At 48.4% G+C, this 13,317-nt stretch overlaps 1 protein-coding gene across 1 annotated transcript in view; it reads left to right on the forward strand.

Moving 5' to 3' along the window:
* GRM2 (glutamate metabotropic receptor 2) overlaps positions 1 to 13,039 on the forward strand; it is a 43,035-nt gene extending 29,996 nt beyond the window's left edge. The window contains exons 4-6 of the mRNA XM_006028952.1: positions 4,049 to 5,112; positions 11,995 to 12,169; positions 12,966 to 13,039. Of these exons, the coding sequence (XP_006029014.1) occupies positions 4,049 to 5,112; positions 11,995 to 12,169; positions 12,966 to 13,039 (1,313 nt within the window). The remainder of the gene's footprint in view (positions 1 to 4,048; positions 5,113 to 11,994; positions 12,170 to 12,965) is intronic.
* Positions 13,040 to 13,317: the final 278 nt, after the last annotated feature.

Here is a 13,317-nt window from a genome sequence, read left to right on the forward strand (position 1 = left end):
TGCTGATCTCCCTTCACTTCACAGATGTTAACACCCTCTCTCCTTTTTAACGGTCTTGATGTTCTACAATTGAAATTATCTCTTCTTCTGCAATGTTGCTGTCTGTTAACCATTCCTGGTAATGTCTCTCTTCTGTTTCCCAGCCCTACAGTCTGTTTTTAGCTCTAGTTATAAACCTTAATTCAGGTGTGGTAATATTAATTCAGGTGTAGAAATGATTGACAGTGTCAATATCAAGTTTGATGGTAAGGCCCTGGCATAAATGAGGATTTGTAGTTGAGCAGAAGGGAGGCGATATGAGGATGCGCAGGAAGTCTATATTTTGCTTTATGAATCTGGATAAGAGGTGCACATTTAACTATAATGACTACAGGACTAATGAAACCAATTCTTTTGACTATTTTTGCCTAGGTTGTGCTTTATAAATTTAATATATAATCTAACAAATAAGTGCACATTCCAATAAAATTATGTTTGTTCTTGCTTTGATCGTAAATTGAATAATGTAGTGGTGGCCCCCAAGCATATCAGTAAAGTTTCTAGTTTCTCTTTAAATGAAGAAGAATATTTGTTGTGTTAAATGTGACGATGTGCCAAACCATCTGTACCCCACCCTTTTCAAAATCCTAGATCCACTCGCAATTACTTTAATAACCTAACTCTTAACATTTAGCACTAAAATATTGGAGAAGACTGATCACATGTTCCACATCAATCCTGCCCTTCTTCTGAAACATCTATATAACCAGCTAGGACAGGCATGCCTGGAGAATTGACTGGTTGTGTCTCTTCTTCCTTATGTTCAGCATTCTCGTCAGGGAGACAGTGTTCAGATACAAGTCAAAGCAATTTAAAGTAGTTCAGAGGCCTTTTTCTGGTGAGGTGATATAGTGCTGACCCCATGTGCAGCTGACTGATACCCCAGGTGTATAGCTCCTCGGAGACTCTTCAGGCACATGCTCTGAGCTCTGAAACATTTGCTCCCCTGGTTTTAGATACCACAGAAGCAAGGATGAGTCAGTGTCTTCCAAGCTGCATCCTTCTTTGCATCCTGGGTTTATTCCAGCTGCCTGTGAGTAATTAAAAGTCATGCACTCTACAGGAATGACTTGCTGCTGAGAATTGCATTGTGCTAAACTGGAAGGCAAAGCATGTTCCCCTGCACCTCATTAAGATCAGTTCACTAGAGGGATGTGCCTTTGAGGTGTTCTACAGACCAAGGACTTCCTTCCTTCCTTCCAAATGTGGAAGAAATCAAACTTCGCGTTGTGGTTGTATTAGAATTGGCAGAGCCATCTAGGTTTATTTAAAGCTATATAAGTGATCACAGCGAGAGCTCTCAAAGGAACTCTGACCTCTACAAGTTTACAAGCGTATTTATACTTTAGACAGCGAGAAAAGATGCAGGGTTCAGACATAGCAACCTTGAGAGAAACAGAAAGATGTTGATCATTTGTTTGTCACACGCAAGCAGTTTACTTATTCAGGAAAGAAAACACTATGTTTTGGGAACAGTTATAAGCTTCTAGTTTGAAGGAAAGGAGGAGGTTAAAATCTGCACACAAAGCTTAATATATCAAGGCAAAACAAGGCATGAAGGTTTTTCTTATCTTAGAACATTTTGAAACACATAGCATCAGCATCTTTTTCTCTTCTCTTTCTCTCTCTTTGTCTCTCCTCTTAGTCAAGTAAGAGGCCTGGTTAAACTTATTTCCACACAAGTGACTGATAGATAAGATCATAACTTCTCACTGATGTAGCACTGCTGGCCAGCCCCACCGTGTGGGTGCAGCTCTGTACACAAGAGGGCTTCTGCCAGCTTAACTTCTGTTTTTCAAGGGGAGCAGAGCAGGCAGAAAGTCCCCTTTCACTGACACATGTTGTGTCGCCACTAGGGGCTCTGCCTGACATACTGTTGCTTGCATAGCTATAGTGGCAGCAGCTCCATAAAGTAGTAAATTTTGAGATAATGTCTCTCCAGACAGTTGAGAGACTGAGGGGTTAGGCTTGTCTGAAAGCTTAGCATGGCTTCCACTGGGGAGGGGACAAGTTTATCTCTAGACATATTATCCCGTGTAACATTCTGATTCTATCTGGGCCTGAATTTCAGTTGGCTCAAAGTCCTTCTATACTGCTGTGCCAGCCTTAAAATGGGCAGAAACAGTACCCTGAGAGCCCTCCCCCAGCAGGAACCTTCCTCTGGGATCCCAGCTTCTGGAGCAGACTGGGAGCTGAGCACACTGCTCTCTGTCTACTCTGCTCCCCATAGCCCAGCTTCATGTCAATGGAGCTGCTATCCAGTGTAACATGTACATAGTTCATCTCCCAACAACCTTGTGAAGAGCACCTTGCTGGAGGTGTTATCCTTGAGTACCTGGCTATAAAACTCAGCTCCCAACAAGTCTTTTGAGAGGCCATGTAGATGGAGCTATTGCCAATTTGCTTATATTTGGTTTCATATATGAGCAGGGTGACCATATGTCCCAGCTTAGCTGGGACAGTCCCAGATTTCAGAGGCTGGTCCTGGCTGGCTGTAGAGAATTATAATGAGAGTCCTGGAAATGCAGGGGAGTGGGGTGCAGTCTGGCTGGGAGTTGGCGTAACATGGACTGCTTTGCTTGCCTATCTGGCATGCTGCCCCACCCCCACCGACATGTGGGGGGAGGAGGGGGGGAGCAGGGGGAATGTCCCAGATAAATGTCCCAGATGTCCCAATTTCCTTAAGGTCAGCCTATATATCCTGGGGATGCCAGGCTGCTATTGGAGAAGTCAGTACTTCTTGGATGAATGTACTATATCATAGATCTCATTAGGAAGGAATCTCTGGGAGAAAAATGCAGTAGTTCTACATGACAGGTTTTTAGCCAAACTGAAATATTAGCAGAAGTTGGGGAGTGAATTGATCATCAAGTTAAAAGGACGTATTTAGGCAAAAAGAAATATAATGTTAGGAAGACACCAGGCTTTGTATATCAGATCTCAGCAGTAGTACAACCACTGAGCAATCAGTGCAACATTCAAGGCAGAAAAATGTGAATTGTGTGGGGGGAAAGTCTGTGAATATTTGCTCAAATTCAACCTGAATTTGGATGCAGTCGTGTTCATGATGCTCTCATGTTTCCTTTCTAGTAACATCTGAGCACTCCTTTACAAGCACAAATACTCACAGTAAGCAAATATTAGCTTGAATGCAGGGGGAGTCACTGAAAATGAATTCCAGATGGTATACTGAGTTGTAAAATTCACAATTTGCAATTCACACTGTGTTGGTTAATTACACAAGGCATGTGGCATTAATTATGTTCCCTGATTGGATAGTTTATGTAACTGACCAACAGAGCGTGAATTAAGAATATTCAAATAACTATACATCTCACAAGTCATGCTGTAATCAAAGTAAGCCTCATAAATTAGTAGGACAACTTAACAGATTGAAGATTTGATTGTAATATTCATGAATTATATAGGCCACAGGGTAAGAATTACTTGCTGAAGCAAACATGTGAACAATTCTGAAAATAGAGAGATTTGAAAATGTAGAGACTTGTTCATGATCTTAAAAAAAGGTGTTTGCTCAAGTGCATTTCTCATTGTGAATGACTGAGTCAGTTCTGCTCAGAAGTGACAGGGTGGTTTTGCTAGTGATAGGCAATGCAGCTTGCTTCATCTTGACTCAAGGTTTTGAAGGTGTTAGTTAGAAGCAGCTAGCAAACACAGCATCTCCCCCCTTCCAGTGCACCCAGTCCCACTCCACACCCAAGCCAGGAATGAGGTGATAAATCTGCCCCAAGGGCACCTTCCACTGCCATTTTGAAATAGGCTGACAGCTTGAGAGCAATGGCAGTGGTTACCTCCTGGTTATCTTCTCCATCTCATTCCCCTACAAGCCCCAAGGACATAGCATTGACATGCTCTTAATATAACACCACTCCTTTGAATCCTAGTGTCAAGGGTGCAGTGGAAGAAATGTTCAACGTTTTGACCAAATAAGTGAGAAAGCTCAGCCTTCCTGAATATTGAATCTCTTGCTCTTGTCCTCCTCCCACAGCTCCATTCAGACCAGCAGACACCAAAAACATGGTTAGATTCGACCGATATGGTGATGGAATTGGCCGCTACAATATCTTCAACTACCACAGAGCTGATGGGAGATACCGGTACCAGAAGGTGGGCTATTGGGCAGAAGGGCTTATCCTCAATATCACCCTCATCCCATGGGTGAAGACCTCTGTTCCTGTGTCCCAGTGCAGCGATCCCTGCAAGAAGAATGAAATGAAGAGCATGCAGCCAGGAGATATGTGCTGCTGGATCTGCATCCCATGCCAGCCTTACGAATATCTCCTGGATGAATTCACTTGCATGGACTGTGGTCTTGGGTACTGGCCCAATGAGACGCTGAATGGCTGCTTTGAGCTGCCCCAGCAGTACATCCGCTGGAAGGATGTCTGGGCTATTGGGCCAGTCACCATCTCTTGCTTGGGTTTCATCTCAACCCTTTTTGTCTTTGGGGTCTTCATAAAGAACAATAACACACCAATTGTGAAGGCTTCGGGCCGTGAACTCTGCTACATCCTCCTCACTGGGGTCTTGATGTGTTACAGCATGACCTTCATCTTCATCACAAAGCCCTCTACTGAGGTCTGCACTCTGCGGCGTTTGGGGCTGGGCACTTCCTTTGCTGTCTGCTACTCTGCCCTCTTGACCAAGACCAACCGGATTGCTAGGATCTTCAGCGGGGTGAAAGAAGGGGTTCAGCGCCCACGGTTCATAAGCCCAACCTCACAGGTGGTCATCTGTATGGCCCTCATCTCCTGCCAGCTAATCATTGTGATCATCTGGCTCATGGTGGAGACCCCTGGCACGGGAAAGGAGACAGAGCCTGACAAAAGGTACATTGTCACCCTCAAGTGCAACAACCGGGACTCGAGCATGCTCATTTCACTTACCTACAATGTCCTCTTGATCGTCCTGTGTACAGTCTATGCCTTCAAGACCAGGAAATGCCCCGAAAACTTCAATGAGGCCAAATTTATTGGATTCACCATGTACACCACATGCATCATCTGGCTGGCCTTCTTGCCCATCTTCTATGTCACCTCCAGTGACTATCGGGTAAGTGATCCTATCTGTAAGGCTCTATGGCTGACAAGGTGAGAAAATGTGTAATGGACAGCCTGGCTACAGCCTTGTATTCCAAGTCCCCGTGGACTGCAGCAGTGCTGGGGGAAAGGAACAGGAAGGACTCCTGGTCGTTAGAGACTAGGGCTGTGCAAAGCTTCAGGTACTGATTCGATTCAGAGGAGATTTGGCCCAATTCAGTGGCCGAATCTCCAAATCCATATCCAATCAGGAGACCAATTAAAAGGTCCGAATCGATTTGAAGCTCTCTGAATAGATTTGGAAAAGATTCGGAGAGCTTCGGAGATTCAGGAAGTCCCTGCTCGCTGCCGCAGGGAGCTGGATTGGGACTCTGTGCTGGTAAATAGGGGGTGAGGGAGGGGGGGCTGGATGAGGGGGCAAGGGGACCATGGGGAGACCTCAGCCAGGCCCCAACCCCTGCCCGCTCTCCCAGCCCTCCCCCATGGCTGCCACGCCCAGCCCCAGTTCTCAAAAAACCCCACTCACCGGCTGCTGCCAGGTGGCGGCGGGGGTCAGGGGGGGCAATCCCTGCTGCTCCCCACTGCCCTGCACTGTGTGGAGGGCTGTGCCATGAGCCCCCCGACCCCTGCCCACTCTTCCAGCCCCTCCAATGGCTGCCCCGCCTGCCCCAGCTCCTGGCTCTTAAAACAAAAAAAGCCCCACACTCACTGGGTGCTGCAGCAGCCATTGGGGTTTCTGGGGACTCTGCCGGTGAGCAGAGCCCCCCACCAAGTGTAGGGCATTGGGGGTCTGTGGAGTGCCGGGTTGTTTTTTTTTAAAGAGCCGGGAGCTGGGGTCGGGCAGAGCAGCCATTGACGGGGCTGGGAGAGCAGATGGGGGATGGGGCCGATTCAGAGATTTGGCCAATTTGTTGGCGGCCAAATCTCTGAATCAGATTCAGCTGAATTGATTCAGGACAGTGATCTGAATCACTGAATCGAATCACTGTCCCCCGAATCAGCCAAATCCAAATCTGAAGCAAATACTAGCCACTTCGCATAGGCCTATTAGAGACCCACTCTTCAACTGGGTCTTCTTGAAAAGCTCCTGAGGGCAGTTGTCATGACCCACGTTGATCAGGATTAGGGCTAAGCACAGCTCTCACTCAGTTGCTACAGAAGAGGAAGGGGATAGGTCTTTCGGGGTGCTGATGAGAGGGGTAAGCTGGTGCACAGGAGCCATAATGCAGATGAGTTCTATGCAAGGTTTTGCTTCCCCATAGCTCTGTTACAATCCTCCCTCCCTGTTCAAGCCCTGGGCTCTACATTGCTTTGCCAGTGCTACAGGCCTGAACACCAATTGGTATGGCTGGCTTTGTGACATAGGATGAGACCAACACACTGGCTTCCCCTTTATTTACAGAGTTAAATGCCTACTGGCAGGAGTCACTAGTCAAAGAAACTGATTTTACTGATGCAACTGAAACAGAAAACTAGGCATTACCACGGCAGTAGTTGGGGAGGCAGGAGCAGCACAAAACACAAAGTGGCAGAATGAGGAGTGCGCGGTTTTGGCAGAGAGGGCGAAGCCCTCAGACTCGCACCTCGTGGCCCAATGCCCTCTGCAGACTGCAACTCTGAGGGCTGAGCCCCTCGAGGAACAGCAGCACTAGTTCCCTCATCTGGAATGGAGTCAGACTGAGAAGGGAATGCTTCAAACCTAATCACTAGCCCCTGTACTCATTGCAGTGTTTGGTAATGCAATGTCTAGGAGACAGAAGCCAGGGGTCCAGAAAGATGCTGAGGAAATGCTCATTTACTTTTGCATTTCTGCAGAGGAACAGCAGCACCTAGTGGGAAATAAGATGAATGTTAGAGTCAAAACCCAGCCATGTTACAGCTCTTCAGCAGAAAACAGTCTTTAATGATACAAACTGGAGAAATGCTTTACAGTGTTTTTGGAAGGAAGCATGGCTTGAGTGTTAGTAAAACAGGCAGGGATCCAGGAGCCTTGGGTCATGTTCCATATCCTACCAATGACTGGGTAAAATCCCTTCTCCTGTCTTCAAAATGGGGACAGTGATAATGAGCAACCTCATGGGGATTTTGATGGAGATTGTGAAGCTTTATTAGAGGCATATAGATATATTTTTGTACCTGGGCCCCAACATACAGCAGGGCTGAGCATGAAGGCAGTTGGAGCTGTGCTCTGAACACAGAAAATGCCATAGCCTGTTAAGTGCTCTACAAGCTGAACTCCTACGGGTCTCAAATTGAGCACTCAAAATCCATGGACACTTTGGCCATCAGTGCCTCTGTGCCTCAGTTCTCCATCCATAAAACTAGGGTAATAGATTCATTAATATGTGTGAAGTGCTCAGCTACTACAGTGATGAGCACTGTAGAGAAGCCCAGGAGGAAATTAACAATTCTCTTTTCAAAGCAGAATCTGAATTGTAAATAGGCCTGAGGCCATGCACAGAGCAGTGACAGAGATCACAATATTGAAGCTCTGCTCATTCAATGAACACTTTCCATCCTGGTCCCTGAATCAGGCAGGGGTCCCATGGAAAAAATAATGTGGGATCATGTCATTAAGGACTATATTATAATGCATGTTTACAATGCAGGCTAATTTAGGGATGTATGGACAACCTTAATTCTGACTTTTCCTTCATTTAGAGAACTTGACTTTTAATCTTAATATTCTTTTGGAGTCATTTTCCAGTGTAATAGAACGGTAACCTCAGTCACTTTTAAGGTATAGACATACAAACATGTGTCCATTGTTTAAACTGGGATAGGCTTTACTGAGTATCATCTGCTCAAAAGTAACTGTCTATGTGCATGCCTTTATATCACATTGGGCGTATCTACATGTTCATTAATGGACAGTAGTTGCTGCGCTTTTAATTTAGTACTTGCTTAATGAAGTACTAACTAAATGCACAGTAACTCGTGCTACTGAGCAGTTTTTCTATGATGTTTACTGTGCAGTAGCCTAATAACACTGTGCAGTAGCATATTAGCATGTTTTTTGACTGGCACTCTACTGCACAGTGTTATTAGGCTGCTGCACAGTAAGCATCTTATGTAAATGTGCCCAGTGAGTGGAAGCTCACCCGTGGTAGCTTAGCCCCCAGTGAAGTAGAGATACCATGGGTCTAATTCCATGTGGATAAAAGTGTACACATGGACAGTGGCATGAATGGCACATGCCTCCGGCGGCTGGGGGGGCATGGCTGCGCCGGCGGGAGCGCAGTGGTGTGAGTGCGGAGCTCCTACAGATGCCACCGGCACTGTCAGCAGTGGGAAGGGGGGGTGGCAAGTGCTGACCAGGGGTCAGTGACCACCCACAGGCACTGCTGGCAGCAGCCAGGGACAATCGTGGATTGCCCGCAGGCGCCGCTGACAGTGTCGGTGGCGCCTTTTTGCGGGGGGTGCACCGCCACGCGCAGGGGGTGCATGTGCACCCGCGTGCACCCTCTATGCATTGCCCCTGGGCAGTGGTTGTTTATACCCTGTGTAATGTCCATACCCTGAGCATACGTGACAGTAAGTCCTCATGCTCTCTGCATTGAACAGCCTTTAATCCATCACTGACCTAACATATAAAACATAATGAAGCAGTCAGGAGCATGAATCAAAGCCAGAGGGTGGGTGACAGGGGCTGAAGATGTTCCTGATGAGCTTCTTATTAAAAGACTTAAAATAGCTCTGGCTTCTTTAAATTGTGATCTGCTTAAAGCCAGACCACCCTTCTTTGGGGCTTATAAAGCACTTAAGAGTATACTGGGTCTTAGTGCAACATGTATAAGAAAGCACAGTTATAATATTCCATTGGTGTAACACTATTGGCTACAGTGTAAAGATGTAGGTGACATCAGAATCAGCCCATAAAAACTCCAAACATCTTTTCCTAGAAATCAATAAATTCCATTGATCATTCAGCGTAGTACCCAGAAATGGCTGTACATCTGTAGAGTGGTGTTATCCCCTTCCCACGTTATGTAGATGTCCAGGGGCACAGTCCTTTGGAGGAAGACAACCCTGCTGCACTTTAATAGTTGCATAACCCTGTTGATCTCAATTGAGTTTCTCTTATGTAGGCTCAGACCCCCTCCTCAAGTGCTCTTCTGTGGCTCTGTCTACATGTGGTAGGATTGAAGAGCTGTTGCAGCCACAATGGTCCAGAAAATACATGTGATTATCTGGAATGGGCAGAATGGTGTGTTTGTCAATCAAATTAGCCCCAAATGAGCCTATTTAGCATCTTTAAGACTGTAGCTGGTTGGGTTGTAATTTTGGACTGACACTGCTATCTAGGGTGTAGAGCAGTGGTTCTCAACCTTTCTAGAGTCAAGAGGCACGTCTACATGTACAAATGTTCTGGGGTGGGTTTACTCTTGAATAATTTACTCTAGAGTAAAACCACCCCAGGCAGGCATCTACACTTGCAGGGAAGTGGGAGCAGATTTGCTGCTCATGGCAGCAGACTGTTTCTGCCCTGCCAGCCCTGCACCCACCCCCTACAGCAGCCAGAGGGAGTTCTAGGCTCACCCTGGATGCTAGCTCAGGGGCTGGCAGGGAGCATGGGGCTAGGAGACAGGTGTCTTCTGACAGGGGGCTGGGGCATTGCTCCCTGCCACCTGGAGCTGCAGGCTCCACCACTGAAGCCTGGGCAGAGACAATGTCCCCCTGCCCCAGCAGCAGGGAACTTTCACCCCCCTACTCCCCAGTTGTGATCAGGGAGCGGGAGATGGGAACTGCCTGCTGCCCAGACAGGGAGACATTGCCCCCGCCCAGGCTCCAGTGGTCGAGCCTGCCCCAGCAGCAGGCAGCTCCCAGCAACAGGGAGCAGTCCCCCACCCCTTGCTGTCTAGGAGCACATTTGCTCCTGGTCGGCCATCTACATGTGCCATACAGCGCAGTAAGTAATCGCAAGTAAATTTGCTACTTGTATTTACAGGTAGCAAATTTACTTGCAATTAGAGCAAGTTACTGTGCAGTAAGCATCTCCACATGTAGATGGTGATGCTTACTGTATCATAATTTGCTTTAATTTCAAGTAAAGCGTCTCGTGTAGATTCACCCAAGAAACCTGTTATTAGCCTTAACTCACTCCTTGGAAAATGCCAGCTTGTCGCTTTCACTTATTTGTTAGTTATGGAAAAATAATAGAAAATAAAATAATAATAATTCAAGCCATTAGAACACAATCCGTAATGTGAGATGAGGACAAGAGAAGGAGGTGCATGTGTCATATGCAGAGCGGCAGCCTGGATTCAGTGCAGAAGGCTGCAAGGCAGGCCAGCCTCAGCCTCCACCTCCTGAGACCTTGAATCTGGATGACTGAGCACCTCAGGGAAGGAGTGCTGGAGCCTCTGACTGAGACTGAACAGTCACTCCCGGGCATTGGTCTGCTGCAGGAATGAGCAGTCTCTGGCTCGAGTGTTACATAAGGCCAAGTGGCTTGGGGACCCCGGTGTACAGAGGATATTGGCCCTGCATTAGGGCATGTGACAAAAACAGGCACGTTTTCAGAATGAGAAACTGACAGGACTCAGCTACGTGCACTGACAGCCAAAAAATCTTCCATCAGTGGCAGGCTCATCCGCTGTTCACCAAGCAAGAGAGGTAGCGGGTGTGGCAGCTAATGAGGCTGGTGACTTGGGACAGGATAACATGGAAGAATTTCTTCTTAGATAATGTTGCTTGATCCTGAAAAGTGATGAGCAATTACTTCAGCACGTGTGACAGGGTTGATTCGACCATGTAGTTATCATTATTTTTGTTGCTGTTGTATTATATACGGTTATATTGTATATATAATTATATTTCATAGACCTTAGGGCTGGAAGGGACCTTGTGAGATCATCAGGTTCAGCCCCCTGCCCTAAGGGCAGGAAGTCAGCTGGGGTCAAATTACCCCAGCAAGATAATCATGCAAACGCTTCTTGAACGTATGGGGTTCTTGGGGTACGGCACGTCACCACCATCGCACAGCTAGTAGTCCGGGCTACTATATGAATGGTTGTTTGCCTATGTGTACATACCTCCCACTCCTGCTCCTTCCAGCAGTTCAAAACCTTGTAAACCTAGATGGCTGAGTCCCATTCAACTCTGGCATAGTGTGTGTGTCTGTAAAGGGCACTGGCGACACGTGGGGGGTGCATGTGGGTGCATGTGCACTCCTTGAGCGTGGCAGTGCACCCCTATGAAAAGGCACTGTTGACACTGTCGGTGGCACCTGTGGACACTCGCTGCTTGCCACCCCGTCTACAGGTGGTCAGCAGTCCCCACTGGCCGCCGCTGCTGGCAGCGCCTGTGGGTGGTTGCTGACCCCTGGTCAGTGCTCACCACCTCTCCCTCCCCCTGCTGCCGACAGTGCCAGCGGTATCTGCGGGAGCTCCGCACTTACTGCTGCTGCGCTCCTACCACTGCCATGCCCCGACAGCCGCTGGGGCACGCGCCATTCATGGTAAAGGGTGAAGATTTGTATCTGGTTAGGAAGCAGACATGAGGCTGAACATGGACATTTTTCAGCTGGTATAAGTTAAGGGTTTTGCCACGTTTGCAGCACAAGGATTTGGGTTTTTCCTATGATAGAGGTGATAGCCGGCTAAGTTCCACGTCTGGAGCTAGAGTTAGATCCAGGCTTCCCCAGAGCTCAGAGCTTTTGTTCTGGCCCATTTCTGCCATGATGGGAGTAAAGTAGTGCCCATTAGAAAAGAATCTGTGGATGGCCCCCCCCAGGCTGGGGACATGACATTGGCACTTGTGGAGCAGCCTTTAACTCTGGCCTGCAATGGGCATGCCCTGCCATGTCTTTGCAGCTGAGCAAAGTAGGCAGCACGTACATATTTGGCCCCTCTCTGTGTGCATCTGGGCTGATGCTTGCCCTTCACTCCTCTAGGTCCAGACCACCACCATGTGTATCTCTGTCAGTCTCAGTGGCACTGTGGTCCTTGGCTGCCTTTTCACACCCAAGCTGCACATCATCCTCTTCCAGCCTCAGAAGAATGTCGCCAGCCACCGTGTTGCGACGAACCGGTTCAGTGCGACTGCCGCAGGCTCCAGCCACTCACATGGTGAGTGACTGATGGCCCCAGCCACCGTGGGCCAGCCCTGCCTGGGGGTGGGGCCCTGCAGCAGTCCCATTGGGGGAACCTCGGAGCTAAGGGGACCCAAGTGCTGCAGGGAGGGGCCCGGCTATATTGCCTTGTGCTCTATCTCTGGTTCAAGAGCACTGAAATTCACACATCAGCAACTCTTCAGACAGAAAACGGCTGACAGCACTGTCTGCCCTCTCCCAGTGGTGGAACAAGCCATCAAGTGGCCCACTCCACACCGTAATGACAACTCGATGGGTTCCCTCTCTCCCATTCATAGCACCAGTCATTGCAACCTTCCTCCTCCATTAATGGCATGAACCACTGAGCAACCTCCTCCCAATTAATGGAACAAGCACCGAGTCCCACTAATGGTACAAGCCATTGAGACCCTCTTGCCACTCCAATCCCCCCCACCATTAATAGCCAGGTACCAGCATGGCTGCTAATGCTGCTGAGGCCTCCAGAGTGCCAGTGACTGCTGCCCGGGTGAGGGAGAGGGGAAGCCTGGTGGTGGGAAAGCAGGGTACAGCTGCTGGGGTACAGGGACACACACGTGACTTGCACTGTCTTACATTTGGGGCCACAGCCAGGAAGGGTCTACCCCTGGGCAAAAGCTTGTGGTCAAACTTAGCCCCAGCTAAGCCCCATTGTGGCTCCAGTGACTCCCCAGGTAATGCGGGGGATGTGATACACCATGAAGGGGGAGGAAGGATTAAGCTGGGAATCAAGACCTGCTTTTTATTGATGATTTTCTATGTTCCTCCCCTGCCAGGGTCGGCCTCTCAGTACGTCCCCACCGTGTGTAATGGGCGTGAGGTGGTGGACTCCACAACCTCGTCCTTATGAAGTGCCCAGTGTCCGCTCTGGGCAAGCAGGTGCTGTCTCTGTGGTCCCCGCTGCAGACATGCCTTTTGCGTTCCTGTTGGGCCTGTCGTCTCTCCAAGCCGTCCTCCCAGCCCTCTCCCAGCAATGCCTCGCTGGGCCAGCTATCCCCAAGGGAAGCAACCGTCGCATGAGAACCTGGTGGCAATTGCTGCTGTCCTGCTCCCCTCCTCTTCCCAAACCCCTGCTCGGAGCCACACAGACCTACTCTTGCAGTCATGATTGTACTTACTGGACCAGCT

The sequence above is a fragment of the Alligator sinensis genome, unplaced genomic scaffold (assembly GCF_000455745.1).
Source record: "Alligator sinensis unplaced genomic scaffold, ASM45574v1 scaffold610_1, whole genome shotgun sequence".
In the NCBI taxonomy this organism is placed as follows: Eukaryota; Metazoa; Chordata; order Crocodylia; family Alligatoridae; genus Alligator; species Alligator sinensis.